The sequence below is a fragment of the Nannobrachium achirus genome (assembly GCF_963921795.1).
Source record: "Nannobrachium achirus genome assembly, chromosome: 4".
Taxonomy (NCBI): Eukaryota; Metazoa; Chordata; class Actinopteri; order Myctophiformes; family Myctophidae; genus Nannobrachium; species Nannobrachium achirus.
The window spans coordinates 51,883,338-51,904,234 of record NC_137813.1 but is presented as its reverse complement, the minus strand read 5'-3'; the positions used below and the strand labels follow the sequence as shown (position 1 = coordinate 51,904,234).

Here is a 20,897-nt window from a genome sequence, read left to right as displayed (position 1 = left end):
TTGCAGTATTGATACTTTTACTTAAGTAAAATATGTGAGTACTTTTTACACCACTGCTCAAAAGTAATATAACAATCCTAAAATGATGATAAAGCCTATAACTTTATCATTAACTTTTTAATAAAGATTGGTTATTTATTTAGTTAGCCTACATTCGCCATAAAAAAGCACCAGTCTGCAATTTGCAACTGGAGATTACCCCCCAGTTTGTCTGTAAATATGTATTCCTAGTATTGATGAATTGAATAAACAGGAGGACCACAATGGAAACGAGCCCTCAGGGCTTTTTGTGTCATCCATTTAGCATTGTTGTATAACCGTACCTCTGTACTTTTTGCGAACTGTTAGTAAAGTATTCAATCGATCAAAATGCTTTTTGTGTTAAGTGAATCCATGTTTTAGCCCGCAGTGGTCAAACAAAAACACCTCCATCAGGATATATCATGTATCAAAAAAAGGGGTTTGGATGTGTCAGGCCAGCCGCTGGAGGCCGGCCCAGGATGTTTTGAATGGTTGACAAGACAAGCAGGAAAGGGGGCATTCCAACAGCAGGTGTGTGTGCGTGCGCGTGCACGAGCACGCGTGTGTGAAGAACACACCTCCCACAGACTATTTCCAGTTATTTTCATTTCGTCATTTGTTCATGATTGGACAGACTTCCAAACCGTTCATGAAGTGCATGAGCGCGTCAGAAGTGTCTTAACACACCGCAGGTGAGATGACATTCTCTACCTGTTTTATATAGTTTGGCACATTCTAAACAATAAACACCTCCCAGCGGACAGTTGATATCTCAACACTTCATAAACTCAAAGAACATTATTATTATTTGCATAAATATTTACTTCTGCTCTAAAACTATCCATTATTGTGGGAAAACATTAGTACCATAAGTTAGTTATTTACTGTAATGTTAGTATACATTAGAATTTTGGTAACCAATTAAATAAACACAGACAGACATAATGTACAGTAAAAATTGTATTGGTTCTTCAATACTATCAAACAATAAAATGGAATCACATTGTGACAAAAGTCTTGTGGCAGGGGTCCTTGAGGGGGGCCTAGGCAGGCCGACAGCGTACAAATGCAACCAAATGGACCCTTATGGGTCCATTTTTACATTTGCACGTCAGAATTAGCACTGAGGATTTTACAGAGGGGAAGTCCATGGCCTAATGCATATCGAACTGCGGATCCTTGAAATGAAAACGTTTCAGAAACGCTGGCTTATGGGAAGCAGTAGGCTGTTGATTGTCTGATCTCTGCTACAGTCCAGGTCAAGTCAGGATGTGTCCAGATGTAACCCATTTCATTTTCATCTTCAAGTAGCGCCACAAACTGAATCTCTACAAATCCCTCCCTGTAGATCGCTCTGGATGAAACCGTCAGCTCAGTTATGTACAGTATGTATGCATACTAGGTACTATGCATTGATCTTGTATGCATACATTAACATATAGCATATCATAGGCAGAAACCTTGTATCTCCATATTTCAACTTCTTATGTTTTTGTATATTATTGCCCTCCTTCGTAGTACAAGTGTCACAGCAAACTAGCTATAATAGCCAATCTACAAGCTCACAAGTCGCATCGCGTTGCATAGTGTGCTTGTAGAGTTGCTAATGTAGAGTTTTATAAATGTTAAGCCAATGAAAAGAGCTGTTTATTGAATAATAACTACTTTGGATCAATAACAAAGGTTATTTTGGACATACAAGGTTTCCACTCAACAACATAACGAATATTTCCTCTTAGACATTCCAAACAGAATGGAACCTCTTCAACACCCAGTTCTTCTTTAGAAATCCTTGTAGTGCAGCAGTCTGTTAGAGCAAGGAAACAAACAAACAAACAAACAAACAAACAAACAAACAAACAAACAGGGAGATTGGTTTACTCAATGGTAAAATCAGCAAAACATCCATTGATTTATAATAGCGTTATCAACTTTGATATGTAATGTATACTGTATACGGAAAAGGACAGGGAGAGTCATGAAGGAATAGTTTTCCCACGGCCATACAGTGCACACTGAGCCCAAGCAGTTTTACTGATATTTTATCCATATCTATACTATAATTTTGCGAATGTCTGTCTGAGTGAGTGAGTGAGTGTCTGTCTGTCTGTCTGTCTGAAACAGCGTTTCTCCTCAGTGGCTGGAGCAATTGATCTGAAATCGCATCACCATTAGCATATGAACACACCTGACATAACTGTGAAGCCCGTTTGTCACTTTCACAAATCATATGCTGTATATTAGCATTTCTATGGTGTATCTACTATCTATTCTGCATCTAGCATGAGGCACATCTATTCTGCATCTAGCATGAGGCAAAATGTTTAACCAGCTCTGTGTGTGTGTGTGTGTGTGTGTGTGTGTGTGTGTGTGTGTGTGTGTGTGTGTGTGTGTGTGTGTGTGTGTGTGTGCAGGCAGGCGGGTGTGTGTGCAGGCGGGTGGGTGGGCGGGCGGGCGGGCGGGCTGGGGGGGGGTGGGGGGGGAGACAGTATCTCTGTAGCCATTAAACGAAACGGGTTTCTTACATTGATGCTCCTACATCATGCAAGCACCAGTTAAAGTTACTTTCCATCCCTCATATACTGTATGCACAGTGCACATCCCATAACCCACACACTGCACATCATTTTGGAGCTCATATCTTTGTGCATCATATCTGCACATCATTTCGGAGCTCATATCTTTGAACGGGTAAGGGCTAGTCTATACTATAATTTTGCGAATGTCTGTCTGAGTGTCTGTCTGTCTGAAACAGCGTTTCTCCTCGGTGGCTGGAGCAATTGATCTGAAATCGCATCACCATTAGCATATGAACACACCTGACATAACTGTGAAGCCCGTTTGTCACTTTCACAAATCGTATGCTGTATATTAGCATTTTTATGGTGTATCTACTATCTATTCTGCATCTAGCATGAGGCGCATCTATTCTGCATCTAGCTTGAGGCAAAATGTTTAACCAGCTCTGTGTGTGTGTGTGTGTGTGTGTGTGTGTGTGTGTGCAGGCAGGCGGGTGTGTGTGCAGGCGGGTGGGCGGGCGGGCGGGCTGGGGGGGGAAACAGTATCTCTGTAGCCATTAAACGAAACGGGTTTCTTACATTGATGCTCCTACATCATGCAAGCACCAGTTAAAGTTACTTTCCATCCCTCATATACTGTGTGCACAGTGCACATCCCATAACCCACACACTGCACATCATTTTGGAGCTCATATCTTTGAACGGGTAAGGGCTAGTGTGGTCTAAACATCAGATGGACAAACCAGTTTGTGGCTCAGCTGAAATGAACCATGTTCAGATGGATGAACCAGATTGTGGCTGAACTGAAATGAACCACACTATAGATATACACTGCTGTGCATTGGAGCGTACCATTGTGACCGTCAACATTAAGAGAGGTCGAGACTTGCCTGCTAATCCATGTATGCCCCCCTGTACTGCATGTCTATTGAAGCAGGCGATCTCTCCACATTTAAAATCCTCATAACTCGCTGAATCCTCAACTGAATTTCATGTGCATGGTTCGGTTTGTAATAAATACGTTTTACTCTTATGTACCTGTACAAAAGACGTAACAATAAAGTACAACCTTGAACCTTGTTATAAATATAAGTTATGTTATTATTACTAGCCCTTACCCGTTCAAAGATATGAGCTCCGAAATGATGTGCAGTGTGTGGGTTATGGGGTGTGCACTGTGCACACAGTATATGAGGGATGGAAAGTAACTTTAACTGGTGCTTGCATGCTAATATGTAGGAGCATCAATGTAAGAAATACCTGTTTTGTTTAATGGCTACAGAGATACAGATACTGTGTTCCACCCCACCACCACCCCCCCCAACCCCACCCGCCCGCCTGCACACACCCCCGCCCGCCCGCCTGCCTGCGCGCACACGCACACGCACACACACACACCTGGGTAAACATGTTGCCTCATGCTAGATGCAGAATAGATATGCCTCATGCTAGATGCAGAATAGATAGTAGATACACCATAAAAATGCTAATATACAGCATATGATTTGCAGTGTTGGGCAGTAACGAATTACTAATAATATATTACTGTAATATTATTACTTTATCCAGTAACGAGTAGTGTAAGGTATTACTCTGTCAAAAACGGTAATATATAACGCTTTACTCTGCCAAAAAAACACCTCGTTACTCCGTTACTCGTGCCTCGCTGGCCGGAGAGGAGAGCACTCAAAGCAGCGCATGCAGCTGCTTAATTGACGGTCGTTAACTTCTTTTGATGTTCTCTGAGAGCCTAGGTCAATTTGACACAGAGTTGCGCAGCGAGTCGTAGATTGCGTCGCCACACACACACACACACACACACACACACACACACACACACACACACACACACACACACACACACACACACACACACACACACACACACACACACACACACACACACACACACACACACACACACACACACACACACACACACACACACACACACACACACACACACACACACACACACACACACACACACACTGGAGAGAGAGAGAGAGACCCTCCTCTTCTCATTTACACACAACGACACACAGGGAGAAGTAGTTTCTCTTCATCTCCTTGGTGCTGGATTGTTTTTCAACTTACAGATACTCCTTCTGATTAGGCCTATATCCTTTATTCTGAGTTAAAGACCATACAGAGCCTAGGGTCAAAATTACTGACAGTTTTAAATGTCTGGTAAATGCACTGATCACAGCTGTCAAATAAAGCTTGTTTGGCTGATTGGAGACTTATTTTTCCAATAAATGGACCAATCCCCAATCACATACACACCCATTGTAACTGTGATTGGGGATTGGTCCATTGGATTCTGTTCTAAAAGGAGCTGGCTAAACAGATTGTGTCATTGTACCCTACATCTCTTTTCTTTTGCGGGGTAAAAAAGAAAAAAAGTAATATAACTTAATATATTATATATTACTCTTGATTCCAAGTAATAAGTAATATAACATTATTACTTTTTCCAAGGAATAATAAGTAATATGTAACGATTACTCTCCTAAGTAATATTGCCCAACACTGATGATTTGTGAAAGTGACAAACGGGCTTCACAGTTATGTCAGGTGTGTTCTTATGCTAATGGTGATGCGATTTCAGATCAATTGCTCCAGCCACTGAGGAGAAACGCTGTTTCAGACAGACAGACAGACAGACAGACAGACAGACAGACAGACAGACAGACAGACACTCACTCAGACATCTCGAAAATTATATGTTTGATGATATGGGATACTTGTGTAAATGTTTTCATACCAAAACACTTTATCTTACATAGTAAAACCTTTTAGTCTCAGGTACTCGTGCACGGTAGCAGGAAAGGTCGACCTAAAACAAAGTCGACCCAAACTCGTTTCCCAACGGGTCTGTGGCCTTAAGCTAGATGCAGAATAGACCAAAATCAAATCTGTTCTTCTGGGGTTCCTGGAACAAAATATTTTGCGATGGGGGTCCGTGGCCAAATACATATCATTCTGGGGGTCCTTGACATGACAAAGTTTGAGAAACAATGATAGCAACATAAGTTCTTTTCAGGAAAACTGTTAGGATTTAGAAGACACAGTGGTTAAGGACCCCCAAAATGTGTTTTTGACCCCGGACCCCCATCTCAAAATATTTTGTTCCACGGATGGACCCCTATCGCAAAATATTTTGTTCCAGGGACCCCCAGAAGCAAAGATTAGATTTCGGTCTATTCTGCATCTAGCTTAAGGCCACAGACCCGTTGGGAAACGAGTTTGGATCGACTTTGTTTTAGGTCGACCTTTCCTGTATTCCTTGTGCACAACTTGGGCATAATATTTATTACAGTGGCGTTATGGCAAGCTGCCTCTCTTAACACATGGACTGCCTAAGATGTCCCCGACTCCCCAGGCGTCTAAACCCCCCCTAAATACAATAGAAAAGCCTTGGCAGTAATCTACATTAGTTATGGCAAAACTATGGAACTCAAAGTGCTAATATGGCACTGGCAGCGGGGTTGATGTACAAACGGCCCCTCTATGGAAGCATGTTCCTCAGTGTACGACTGACCTGTAGAGTGGGGCTACGCCCTTGCTGTTAGCCAGGGAGAAGAAGCCACTGTGCGGGGAGAAGTCGAAGCAGCTGACACGGTGCACCACCTTCCTGTTGGCCACGGGGAAGTTGGAGAAGGCTGTCAGGCTGGGCAGGTGGATCTGGAGACAAAAATCACAAGACAGGACACAATAAGTCAGATTGACGTCCAAACAAATAGATTTATTTTTATTTATTTTTTTATCCCACGATTTTGCAACCCATTTTTCACCCAGCGCCAATTATCTAATGTAATCCTGGGCGCTACACTCCCTCTGCCAGTGGGGAGCAGCGGACTGATCTCATGCTTCCTTCTATACACGAGTAGTCCAAGCCGTTTCTTTTCACCTGACAGGGGAGAGATTCCCCGGCTGGACGTAACGCGTGGAAGGAACACGTTATTCCAAATAGATCCTTTCCCCTCCATCAGGCACCCCGGCTAGCCAGGGGGAGGCAGTAGAGACCAGGATTACTGCATGTTTTTTGTGAAGACCCTAGGAGACACGGGGAGAACATGCTAACTCCACACAGCAAGGCCCTTTCACCAAACCCCACTTATGACGCAGAGGAGAGAACATGCCCCCAGTGCCCACAGCGTCCCCAGCGGGAATCGAACCCAGGACCTCCAAGGTGAAAGGCATATCACTAGAGATGGACATCGGTATCGGCCGGTATCGAAAATCGGCCGGTATTATATAAAATCGGCCTCAATCGGTGACCGGCCGGTCCTAACGTAATTTCCGGTTTTCCGCCGATCAAAAATGACACACATTCGCAGTACGCAACATGTGGCTCAACGCGCGCTGACCAAAACAAAGCAGCAGCGAAGCTAACGCTAACAGACTCATGAAGAAAACATGTCGCAGATTTGGACTTATTTCACTGTGTGCCAGGATGATCCAAAACTCGCTCTTTGCATTGATATTACCCGTTCGCTCAAATAAATAACTCCATCTCATTACAGTACATCTGAACAAAAGCAACGATGCGAGCTGAACGGTGCTATAGTGTTCCGTCTATCTCTCTCGCTCTCTCTCCCCGTCCCTCCCTCCCTCCACACACACTCTGACTCTCACACCCACAACGAACAGCAGCGAGTGGTGTACTGGTGGCTGGCTGCGTGAGTTTAGTCGAAAACAGCTGATCTACAAGGCATACAAACTCACATCATGCTAAAGAATGGCCAGATTAATGCACACGCTTTATGTGCTCTATAGCAAAGGCTGCCGAAGAAGCGCTAAAAATGTCCGAGAAGCGTCTATTTTATTTCCCGTGCGAATCGTCTATTTTACGTGCTATCAACAGTGATTTTCCGATGTTCCCTCCCTGTTGGTAGCCAGCCACACATATCCCAAATATTGCGCTACATAAATGCATGTAATCATGAGCAGCATGAGTGTCCACTGTAGCCTGCTTGTTTAGCGTCCTGTGCTAAGATAAACACTTCTCTGAGTCTCATCACCCAATGTTGCCAGGTTTTGTTTTTGATTGAGAAACAAGCAACCAGGGGGGTTGCTTGTTGATACTAATGACAGTATAAAAACAGAAAGGATTGCCAAGCCAATTTCACCAGCATATTAATAACAATGATAATAATAATAGTTAAATAGCACCAGCTTTCATTTTTCAAGTACAAACATTGCACTAGATTGAGTTCAAGTTTTATTTTCTTAAGTTAACTCAGTGCTGCTTAAAAAATTGTTGATTGTGACATTGAAAGTCAACTATTCCAGTGTTTAACTGGGGTACTACGAGTACCCCTGGTGATACCCAGAGGTACTGCATGGGATACTGAAGAAATTACATGGTAGAATACCAGCCAACTGAGATGTGTTTTTGAATTTTGTTGATCAGTTGATGATTGGTTGTTGATTACTAGTTATTGACATGAAAACTGACTGAATCTTATTGTCAGTGTTGAAAATAAATCTGCTCAGGATGCACTGTTTGAAACTCACTCCATTTCTTATTTGTGATGTTATATTGTTGAACAGGGGTGTTATGCATATAGCCTACCATAGTTGTGGTTTTAATTGCAGTTATATAAGCAAAATGTTGTCTGGGAAAGGGAGTACTTGGATAAAAAAATCATGGAAAGGGTACTCAAGCCAAAAAATATATGGTGTATTGTATAATTATTGTTCTTTCTTAGATAGAAAATCGGTATCGGAAAAATCGGTATCGGCAGATCAGAATTTAATAAAACCGGAAATCGGAATCGGCCAAGAATTTTGCAATCGGTCCATCTCTACATATCACCTAAAAGTGGAGTATGCACGGGCCTTTAATGTCCATTTAGAACAGCCTCAACGGACCCAGAGGGTCCCTGGACCAATGTCTTAACCCATTTAGTGCTCCAGACATGAACGGGTTAAATGTCCAGCACGCCTTTCGCCTGCTCCGTCCGCGGCCAGTCTCTTATTTTGAAGGCCAGAAGTCGATTTTTCCTGTTTGACGTCATGACGTCATTCTCCGGAAGTGGTCATAGTCCCATGCGGTTGGAGTAATGGCCGATCGTTGCCTTTCAGCTTGTGTTATTATGGCGAGAATCTAATGCCATCCTTGGCTTCAAAAGTGTTTTTTGGAGAAAATGGACATTAAAGATGAGATAGACCGTCGGCTACCATGTTAAGGGATTACTATTTTGTGCACGTGGATCTGCGATGATGATGAATCGGCGAGTCCAATCGTGCCAGCACTTTCCAACGGACCGTAGGGTAAGATTGCCAGCTTTACTGTATATACAGTATATAGCGCGAGTATACTCGGGATCGGCACTCCGAGTACTCTAGTATTTTTCACGAGTATTCTCGGGATCGGCTACAAATGGGTTAATGCAGTGATTCTCAACCTTTTCAGCTCGCTACACCTCGCTAGTTGAGGCATTCAATTTTGTCTGTCTCAGTTCCACAGATAAATATTGTGAAAAAAGGTGATAACCTTATCACCTAAAAGTGGAGTATGCATGGGCCTTTGTAACTCTTGAGGAAAAAAAAGATTGAGGACCACTGAATTGGGACATGGATGACGACTCACCAGTCGCACAGCCTCGTCTTCAGCCGACGAGGCCACGGCCAGGATGTCAGAGGAGGGGTTAAAGGTCAAGGAGGTGGCCGTGGTCAGCAGGTTCTTCACCGCCTTCAGAGGCCTGGGATTGGCCGAGCCCTGACACGCCTCCTGGGAGTAGACGTTCACCACACCCGACTGGGATCTGGGAACGGGGAACGCAAGCATAGGGCCATCACGATTATGACATTTTATGTGACGATTAATTGTCACTCAAATAATTGCGATTAACGATTTAATTGTGTTTCTGCAGTTGACAATTACATTCCTGTTTGGCTTGTAGGCTTTGAAGTTGCACATGGCAGATATGACACATAACCCAAATATACAAAGAAATGAAGGACATATTTGACAACTTTACACTTTAAAAAGAACATTGATAGTGGAAATAGCTGTTCTACAAGCTGTTCTACGAGCTTGTAGATCGGCTATTTCCACTATTTTTTAATTTTTTTAATGTTTGAATATATATATGTTACAGTATGTTCAAGAAACCAGTAAAAGTTGTCAAGGAGCACTCGTTTTGACGTTCACCACACACTAATCACCACCAGATGGCGACGTCAGCCACTGCTCTGCCATTCACCAGAGTGTATATAAGAGAGTTACGTCACGCTTTGAACTCGCCGCAGACCGGAAGTGTTTACTCTTTATTTACTAGCCTAGCCTAGCCTAGCCTAGCCTAGCCTAGCCTAGCCATTAGCTCCATTGTAGTCACTTGGACAGGGCGTTTAACGTGCGCTTGCCCAGGCCTTACGGCCTGGGCATAAATATAACGATTGCATTCACCACGGCTTCGTAACTCGCGCGGCGCTCCGCCGGCCGCGCGGCCCTGGCCCGCTCTTCGCGGCCACTCGCGCCTGCGGCGCTCGGGGGCGAAGAGCAGGACCAAGGTCCGCTGGCCTTCGCGCCGCTTGGGGCTTCGTGGACCCAGGGGGGCCTCGTAACTCGTTTGGGCTTCGTGGATACAGGGGGGCTTCGGTAGCCGCTCGCAGTGTCGTGGACAATAGAGCGGCGCACCGCCTGGAGTACGTTGTTGTGGCGACCGCTTGCTCCGCCCCGTGCCGCACCACGAGTGCTCCGCGTCTCGAATGTGCTGTTTCTCTAATATACTATGACATATATATATATTAAAAAAATCAACATGTAAACGATTATGACGATTATCATAAAATAATTGCGATTATGTCAAATAATTGCGATTAGACAATAATGTAATAATTGTGACAGCCCTACCCACGCACACATTTAGCCCACCTACCGTTGCAATTTTATTACAATTTCCGCAATTTGCACCCGCTTTTTCATTCTAACAAATGTGATACCTTCTATAAAGATTCTTATGTTTTCAAAAGGAGGATGAGGTGAGGCCAGTTCTTTTTGGTTTGTGTGTTAGTTACCCGCAGGCCAGGTATTGTCCATTCCTGGAAGCAGCAATGGAAGTTCCATGCACACAGCCTTCATCTGTGAACCGGTTTAAACAGCGGCTGCTCCGAGAGTCCCACACGTACACCTCCCCCTCCTCTGTATAACACACACACACACACACACACACACACACACACACACACACACACACACACACACACACACACACACACACACACACACACACACACACACACACACACACACACACACACACACACACACACACACACACACACACACACACACACACAAATGTATGTCCAAATGAGAGATAAAATACAATGACACACATATTTACAAGTTGTTGGAAGCCTCTTACAACCATCCTATATCCTAGGACCTATGCTGCCAAAGATGAACACACGCGCGAGCACACACGTGCGCACACGCACGCACACACACACACACACACACACTTGTGCCAATACACTTTGACACACTAACCCTAATCCTAATCCTCAACAAAATCTCATTATAACATGATAAAACTGGAGCTCCTCCTCAAAACACTGAATTTCTCTGTTGTATAATCACAATAATAACTCACTGCTACGTTTGACAGCTTGTGGGCGATGCTTACTGGCAACTTGCTGTAATTACTGGCAACTAGTGTTACTACAGCTGAGGTCATGACTTACACAACAGCTATGGTGTTTAACAACAACCAGAGCTGGTATAATTACAATGTATTTTCATTTCATTATTGCTTACATTGAACCCATTAAATAATCTGTTGTAAATGTTAAAGACCACCACCATGTTCACAATCTTATTGTTCTTTTATTTATTTTTTTATGATGGTGAATCATATAAATAGGTCTTTCAGCAAATGTGAACGCACGCCCACGCACACCAAACAAGGAGCGTATGAACCGACCTGAATGTGTGTAGATCTTGCTGCCGTCGCGATTGAAGGCGACTCCGGCGACATTTCCGTTAATTTTCATACTGCGTACAACCTCCTTTGTCTGGAAAACGCATACAAAGATTGTCATCAAACAAACAAACAAACACATTACCCACTTTCGGTTTCAACCAGGCATGTCATTAAACATTTTCAAAAGGAGCAGATTGACCAGCTTTGTGAGCCTAAAGATCTGCTATTTTCACTGCACAACAAAGTACAAACATGCTGAGAACCCAACAAAAGAGTGACTTGCAGGTTTGCACTCGACTATTCTCGCCAAACCTGGCCACAGCGGGGACTACTGGTCAATGCATTTCAATGAGAATGCGTGCAGACAACCTTTTTTTTTAGTTGAAAATAAATCTGTCCGGTCGCGGGTGGAGCGACCAGCCAGTGAGAGCGGCTGCGTTCATTAACATGGAGCAGGGGGCACTTATCAGGGGTATAACGGTGATTCTTTTGAGTGGTACTAAACGCTCCTAAGTTTGACTTTTGTGTATGCAGTACCAACGCTATTGTCGCTATGTATGCAGTACCAACAGCTGCGGTCACACAAGACCAACGTAGACCGACGGACAGTGCACGTGTGTTGTGTTTGATACCATGTGAAGTGAGGCACAGGTGCGATTTATACTGGGGGAACCTTATTTTAATGAAGTTACACGCACATCGTAGTAGCAAAACGAGTTTGCTTTGAACTAGTTTTCTCTTCTTCCACGGCGACTGAGGAGAGGCATTCTTCTTGCGTGCAGATAGGATACTGGCAGCATCAGTACTGTAGACAAAATGCTGCATTGCTTATAAGTTATGTAGACAAAATGCTGCATTGCTTATAAGTTATAACCTTATATACAGTATAGTGTATGTGAGGACGGAGTGAGGATGCATTGGCACAACCTGTTATGCAAAGTAGCAATTTGGGTGCTTAGCTCATGAATCAGAGATTCTAGCATGCAAGCTAGTGCACAACCGTGCGTGTGCGTGATCCTGCCAAAAGAACTGATGTAGCGCCGTGGTGTCACATGAAGCGTCCAGTGCACTTGAACCAATAGTGAACTTATGCCTGCCTGTGCGCCTGGTGGTTTCCTAGCTTAAGTAGATAAATAACAACTCAATGATCAAGAAGGGTTTATTTGCCACTCACTCAAACAGGCACAAGCAGCGACAGCGAATTTCTAAGTCACTCGTCAACCAAACACCTGCGCTGTGAACCGTGAACCTACCTTTAAGGTGAGGACGTGCAGGTATCCACGGGTTCCAGTGAGGAGCAGAGAATCTCCCTCTGGAGAGACAGCGAACTCCTTCACCTTGGCTTCATTCAGACCTAAACACAACCAGAAACCACATCAATGTCATTGAATCTCAAGATTTAAAATATATGTTCATGCATTTTTGTCAATAGAAACATCAATCAATCAATCAATCAATAACGCACACACAAAACTAATACTCTCGTCACAACAACTGCATAGGAGACATATCATGAGTCACGACACGTATGTATAGGAATACAATGAAAGATTTCTTTCATCCAGACGTGCAATCTAAAATCTGGGGAGGGATGGGATTCGGCACAGTCACACAGTCCTCCTTAGGGGTGTAACAATATATAGTAAATCGATATGCAAAAGTAAAATATCGTACCGTTTTGTATTGCTTTACAATGCAGATAATCGGTATCGAATCGTTTTGCAAAGCAAATAATCGATTGTATGCAAACTAAGTATTTTGCCTTGTATTTAGCACCCGGTAGAGACACTCAGTATGTTAAGAGGGAAAATAAAAAAGAGGGGTCTCACTAATTCCATTCCATATAGCTACTCTTGGTCTATCGATACATGTTTGTAATCTCTCTCTTTTTTTTAAAGATATTTTTTGGGCTTTTTCTGCCTTTATTGATAGGCAGACAGGAAGCGGGAAGAGAGACAGGGGAGGTGACACGCAGCAGAGGTCGTCAGGATCGGGACTCGAACGCGCGACGCTGCAAGGCTGGATTACCAGCCTAGGTGCCTGGACCACTAGCCTGTGGCCCAGGCCAAATATGTTGTAATCTCTGTGTTCATGTCAAGGTTTCTCCATGTGTGTAGAAATAATGATGTCCATGTATTTGCTAGAGAATCACAGTATTTACTTATTTATATCCATAATAATAGATTCTCCCTTAAAAAACCTGCACTATTGACGTTCACCAGAGCATGCTCTAATCAATTACCCTAACCCGCTAAATAGTTACAATATTGATTTTAAATCATTGAATCGAATCATACCGTATTGCCATGAATGAACCAATATCGTCCATGTATCGTATCGTCAACCATGTATCGTGATGCGTATCGTATCGCTATTAAATGTATCGTTACACCCCTAGTCCTCCTCCTCTTCCTCACCTCTGACTGTGAGCACGGGGACCACCTGGCCCTCCATCATGTCGTAGATGTAGAACATCTTGTTGGTGAGGCTGGTGGCCACCACCTTCTCTCCGTCCGTGGTGAACTGGGCTTTGTGGATGGGGAAGCGCTCCAAGGCGATGCTCTGAATCTTGGGGTTGGTCTTACCGTCCACCTGAGGAGGCAAAGAGCAGCTGAGCTCGAGGGACTTTAACCACTTTCAACCCGGCAAAAATAGCTGATCTACAAGCCAACAAGGCGTCAAATCGGGTTAAAGTATAAAACAGGACATGAGGTTGACAGAGACATGACAAACACTGTCTCTGATAACCACTGACTGTCTCAAGTCAATGTTTGTGTCGAAGACTAGAATTGGATTATATCTAAAAAATCACACTCGTGTGAACTGAGCGGTGGTGTGTGTGTGTGTGTGTGTGTGTGTGTGTGTGTGCAACAGCGCCCCTCCCTTAACATGTGTGGTCAGAAAAGGTTACTGCAGGCTACAGACAGACAGACAGACAGACAGACAGACACGGAGACAGACAGACAGACAGACCCACACACACGGCCACGTATAGGAGCGTTGTGACCACCGCTCAAAAAGATAAAAACTGTCCTGGTCGGGGTTTTCACACTTCCATGTCCATTGGCGCCCCCAAGTGGCAGTGAAAGGTATGCGCTTTGATACTTGCGCCACTGGTCACAACAGAGACAACTGAAGCTCATGGTGGTTAATGCATGTACAGCAGTGGTGTGTTCTACATTGTTCTGGATGGCACCTGTAATTATTCCCTCCCTCCCACGCACACGGCACATGTGCGCATATACAGACACACGCGCGTGTGTTCACTGAATTAAGTTAGAATGCTATGAAGTGTGGCATGTCTATTGTTTACTGTGTGAAGTCCTTAGCCAGCTGCCATTATCGCCTCAAAAAAGACAATAGCCATACATCTTCACCTCAGACTAAGCTATCGAAGTCCACATTCTTGCTGCCCCAGTATCAGATGCGTATCAAGATATGCTTTCTCTGAATGGCTACGCTTGGCTACGAAAACACTAAGTATAATGTGTATCACGTTAGAACACACCACTGATGTACAGCATCTTAAATAGAAAGAAATGGACTGATCTTAAATCAAATAAGTAAATAACTAAATAAATAAGACACTTTGTTTCTGCTTGAATGTGTGGATGAATGATGAAAAAATGCATATTTGTAAAGACCACACCAATGTCAACGTGTTAACAGTTTCACTCTCATCTTTAAAATACTATTCACAAGATTAAGACATTTGATAGGCGGGGGTCCCTTGGAGACGCATAATAATTTGATTGTACCTGGAAGAGGGAGATTGCCTGGTCGAGGCCTGCTGTCATGATGACCTGAGCTGAAGGGTGGAACTGGACCGTGGTCAGCTTGCTGTCTGATGGCTGCGCGTTATTGGCATTCAGACACCTCTTCATCTGGGAGACAAGACATTCACAACACCACATTCATAGATTTGTGAGGACCAATTACTATAATTTCCTCATCTTGATTCCCTAAACCAGTGGTTTTCAACCTGTGTGTCCAACATAACGTTTAAGTGTATAGTACATTTCTAAAGTGACAATTTAAGGACTTTTTTAATACCTCTAACATGACAAATTAAATAATGGCCAAATTGTCAAATATTAGAGGCAGAAATTGTGAAAATAGCTGATCTACATGCTCACAACGTTGCGAGGCGTTGTGAGCATGTAGATCTTCTATTTTCACAATAGAACCGTGTTATACACAATGTAATGCCTCAACTCTTAGTGCTCATCGGGGTGGGGGGTCCCCCAGTTAAAATATGATTATTTTGGGGGTTGCGTCCTGAAAAGGTTGAGAACCACTGCCGTAAACATCACCAGAACATGGATGACCCTCATGTCTTCCACTCGCCCTGACGCTAGCATGAACCATATCTACTGACCCGTAGGATCCCTGAAGGTAGGCTGTCTGACGACACCACATAGTTCCCCGTTGTCCTGAGAAGGCTCTCGTCATCCTCGTCCAGTTCATCTTCGTCGTCGTCTTCCTCGGCTGATGCGGACAGAGGGGAAGTTATTGGAGTCGTACGTTTTTGACAGAATAACCAAACAAACAAACAACCATGACACAGTCCAGTGTGATGAAACGTCACCTAGAATTTTACAGGTTGATTTTCTACACCTGAATATAGGTACGGTATACATATTGCAATGTTTATAAATATCACAAGAAGATATTCTGGGTATTGTGATTTTTTGTTCTTCTCCTCCAGATCACCATCTTGACAGAATTTCACAAAAAGGCTGAGGTTTTTTCTAACCTTTCTTTTTTGTGACTTTGATCTCTGCCCAAGAGGGAGCTCCTCCCATCGCCTTCTGAAACCTGAGGATGGACAAAATCAAACCTGAAAAGGTGGAGAAACACTGCCCTAGACCACCATTACAGATGTTTTGACAGATTGTTTTGTGATAAATTGCAAAATCTTGAAATCAAAAACAGGGTAAACAACATTACTTCTTGGTACTGTAGAGTAACTACCATGTAGTTTTGTGGAGGTGACGCAACAGACAACACGGTTAAAGCATACACATACAGTATCTATAACCAGTAAGACGCCTAAGGGCGAAACGCGCCATGTTTGGCCATCTGGCCAAATGGATTTGGTTCCCCTGGCATCACAGGGATCTCCATATATATGGCAATAAAGGGGATTTGGTTCCCCTGACATCACAGTGATTATATATATTTGCATTCCCAGATATGGGCTTAATATTGATGACATCAGGGATCTCCATACAGTATGGGCATACAATGGATTTGGTTACCCTGGCATCACAGGGATCTCCATATATGGGCATAAAAGGGATTTGGTTCCTGTGGCATCACAGGGATCTCCATATATGGCAATAAAAGGGATTTGGTTCCCATGACATCACAGTGATGTCAGAGCATGAGAGTCAATCAACAAAAAAGACAAGCGTTACCATCCGGACGGACAGATACGGTCAAGATGGACCTACGGTCACAATAAATCACCTGCTAGTTGCTGTAGCTACAGCGAATTAATCACAGAAGCAGAATTCAGCCTTTTATGTCATCCAATCCAACCTCAGTATCTGTAGTTATAGTAAATGTCTGTCTGTCGGCCTCTACTCACTGCTCCTTCATTCTCTGCTGTAGTTTCTCTTTGGTCATGGTCGACTCCGCGGTTCCTTTGGTCAAGTCCTTACGGAAACGATGTCTCATGTCCACCCTGTGGAGAGAGACACAACAGAGGGGACAAGGAGGACATGAGGACAGCAGATGACTGGTGAGCCATGAAGCGAGGGAGATGAAAATGGATGACTCCACTAGGGATGGGACGTTAAGCGATATTATCGTTTATGGTGATAAAAAACTCTCACGATAATCGTATCGTGGACACACACACACACACACACACACACACACACACACACACACACACACACACACACACACACACACACACACACACACACACACACACACACACACACACACACACACACACACACACACACACACACACACACACACACACACACACACACACAGCTGCTTACTCTTCCTCCTGGTCATCATCATCATCCTCCCAGGCCGGTTTCTTGAACGTCGGGACCCGCAGACGAGACTCGTTTTCTGTCTCCGACTCGCTGGACTCGTTGCCATCGTCTTTATCATCATCCAATAGCAGGCTAGGCTTCTGAGCTTTATCCTGGAGAGAGAGAGACACAGAGAGAGAGAGAGAGAGAGAGAGAGAGAGAGAGAGAGAGAGAGAGAGGGGGGAATAAAAACCTAAAAACCAACATATCAGAAAACCTATACATTAACACGGGTTATGGAAAGACATACTATGGTTCTTCTGGTATTAAATTAATTGTGACCGGCAGGTCGTAAGTTACTATGAAAAGCTCCACCGGCTGTCTGTCTGTCACACTTTTGCCCTACTCTAATCTCTGCCACCGTTGAACCTATCGATGTTAAACTTTGCTCACACACTCCTTGGATGGCAAATCACAACCTCCGCCCCTGATTTCTCACATGGCCCTCCTATAGCGCCACCATCTGGCCAATTTTTGCAAAACACATTTTTGGACACTGCTCCTACAGATTTTGGCCTAAAATCACGCAAAGCGGTACACAGTATCTCTAAAGTCATGACATGTCATCATGGATCTGTCCCATTTCCCATATTCCCTCCTGATTGGCTACGATTGCCTTCTAAAGTTTGTGTATGCGACATGACGGTCACTTATCTCCCGATTAGGGAGTCTTACCGGTATATACTGTATATACCGGTAAGATAATGTATATAATATACATTATACACCTGTCAATCTGTGTGCCCCTACCCCTATGAATGTGCTCATTGAAGGAAGCGGCACTAATGCTGCTGTGAATGCCATATTGTCAGTAACGGAGAAAGTGATCTGTGTGGACCTTGTGGGAAAAGTGGAAATGTCTGTCAAAACATTAAAATGGTTATGATAGATGACTAATGGCCTGAACTCAATTATTGGGCAAGTGAATATACTGCTACAAATAAGAACACCACCAAGATGAATCTCTCCATTAAAATGTCTATACGGGTACATGCAATGTATGAAATATCAGCCAGTCTAGACTTACTGCAACCATGCACTCCAGTCCACAGATAACAATATTCCAAATAATCAGAATCATAACAGTTTGATTTTAACTGTCTAAAACAAACAACCAGGCAGAGCAGGACAGACTGACAAGAGGGTTTCCTTACTTTCTCCATAACATGCATGGGATTTGTGCAGCATCACTACACTAGCCATAAATCATAACTCTTGTAAAGTGCTTTTATTTTACGTTTATTTTTACGTATTATTACGTTTTAACGAACCAAAATAAAAACACTCTACAAGAGTTATGATTTATGGCTATCACTACACTATATTACCACCCAATATTAAACCTTGAGCTGCTGCAAGAGATGAGCTTTAATTTATTGTTAAAAAGTAGCCTTGGATCAATCATAGATGTATTTTATGACTGACTTTTGCCATCTATGATTATTGATCCAAGCCAAGGCTGGTTAAAAAAGCTGGATATAGATTGAATGTGTCATTATTATCAATAATACCATACCAGCTGTTCATTGAAGGGGGGTAACAGTGAGATTGTTGTAGATGGAACGAAAAGGACCCGAACCAAATGAATGACATTATGATATAGTACCTTAACAATGTTGTTCACCAGCTCGTGTTCAGCTCCGAAAACCAGATCCTCCAGCAGCTTGATGGACGGGTCGGCCCCCAGAACGCACAGTTTATTCACGTTCTGCCGACGTTTATTCGCCTCTTTCTGGGAGTCAAACTGCATGGCAAGTTTCCTCTTCTTGGCCGCAGCCCTGTCCTCCTCCTCCTCTTCTCCTGTGTCAGTGAGTCTGATCATCTCTTCCATGCTTAGAATAATAACACTGTACCAACAGCACCGCTATGTTACAGTAAGCAGACACCAATGTCCTATTATTAGGTAGAAATGAGCACAGAATGTAATGTTTTAGAGAATCGCTCCCATGCGACTGGTTCCAATCTGCACATGTACTGTTTTCTTGAGATTTACATCACGTGGTTCCGGTTCTGTGACCCCTCAACCCGGATATAATTCATTCGAGCGTTTCAAGAAGCTTTAGCAAGCATAAGTGAGGCCCCCTAGTGTTAAAGGTCCATAATACATATCTCAACATGGAGATCTCCCATCCATTGCACAATACTTATATATGAGAGATATCTCTATACATTATCAACCATATCAACCATAAAGACATTATTAGTTGTCCTTGACTTGTTATCTCCTAAATCCAGTTGTGTAAAGCAATGTTTCTCAACCTTTTTTCTGCATGGGCACACTTTACATGTCCCAAGAATCCATGGGCACACCACCAACATAATACGGGGGTGTAAATATTGTCACTGTCGGCAAGAAACCTTGTAGGCTATCTCCAAGTTTCAAATGTGTACGTTTACTCTCAAAGTAAAGCCCCGCTTCATCATACAAGGCTGTCGCACAACAGTAGTGAAAACAGCAAATCTACAAGCACTTGTAGATCGGCTGTTTTCACTAGTTTAAATCATTTTTAAAATGATAAATACAATACTGGCTTTCAAGCAGTTTCAAGGGGCACACCAAAGGTCCCCAGGCACAGTGGTTGAGAAACACTAGTGTAAAGTAACTAAGTACGTTTAGGCTACTGTACTTACACTTTCGAGGTATTAGTACTTTACTTGAGAGTTTCCAATTTCCAATACTTTTACTTCTAAATATTGTACTTTTACTCCACTGCATTTATTTGAAAACTTTAGTTACTGGTTACTTTGCAGATATAAATTATAATATTATAAAACATACATAAACCACTTAAAACAATTGAGTATTTTTTCCACTACTGCCTAAATCTCTCACAAGGCCTCGTTTCATTTATGAGAACCAATTCACTCAAAATTCAGTAGTGATCCAACATAGTAGATGGAGAAGACATATACAAATATTGTGTAATAGAAAAAATATATATAATAATAATTACAAACCACGTCAGTGATTTAAACATTGACATTTTAATCTGTTAAGATTTAGCTGAACAACAGTTGACCGAGTTATAGAAGTATGAGAATGGACATGTTAATAATTGAGATTAAGTTCTTGATATTAGCGAGACAGAGAGAGAGAGAGAGAGAGAGAGAGAGAGAGAGACAGAGAGAGAATCAGCTCCAGTTGAAATAACCTTGTGCCATCAAATCAAAGGGAATGACAGAGAATATTCTTGTTAGTCCATCCATGAGAGAGAGACACAGAAAGACAGAGAGAGAGGAAGACAGGAGCACACAGACTACCATTATCTCTCACTGCCTTCTGTCTTAGTTCAAATTCCATTATACAACGTCGAAAATAGCCGATCTGCAAGCTCACAACGAGTCGCGAAGCGAATCGT

The 20,897-nt window shown here is 43.1% G+C and overlaps 1 protein-coding gene across 1 annotated transcript; it reads right to left on the bottom strand.

Moving 5' to 3' along the window:
- Positions 1–1,054: 1,054 nt before the first annotated feature.
- Positions 1,055–19,495, bottom strand: utp18 (UTP18 small subunit processome component). The gene is made up of 13 exons (XM_080723821.1): positions 19,145–19,495; positions 17,500–17,651; positions 17,073–17,168; positions 16,236–16,297; positions 15,858–15,967; positions 15,238–15,363; positions 13,897–14,071; positions 12,733–12,833; positions 11,480–11,570; positions 10,572–10,695; positions 9,142–9,316; positions 6,085–6,227; positions 1,055–1,828 (listed from the first exon to the last, which is right to left on the bottom strand). Exons 1-13 carry the CDS (start codon positions 19,367–19,369, stop codon positions 1,804–1,806), a joined length of 1,605 nt encoding a protein of 534 aa, XP_080579947.1. The 5' UTR covers positions 19,370–19,495; the 3' UTR covers positions 1,055–1,803.
- Positions 19,496–20,897: the final 1,402 nt, after the last annotated feature.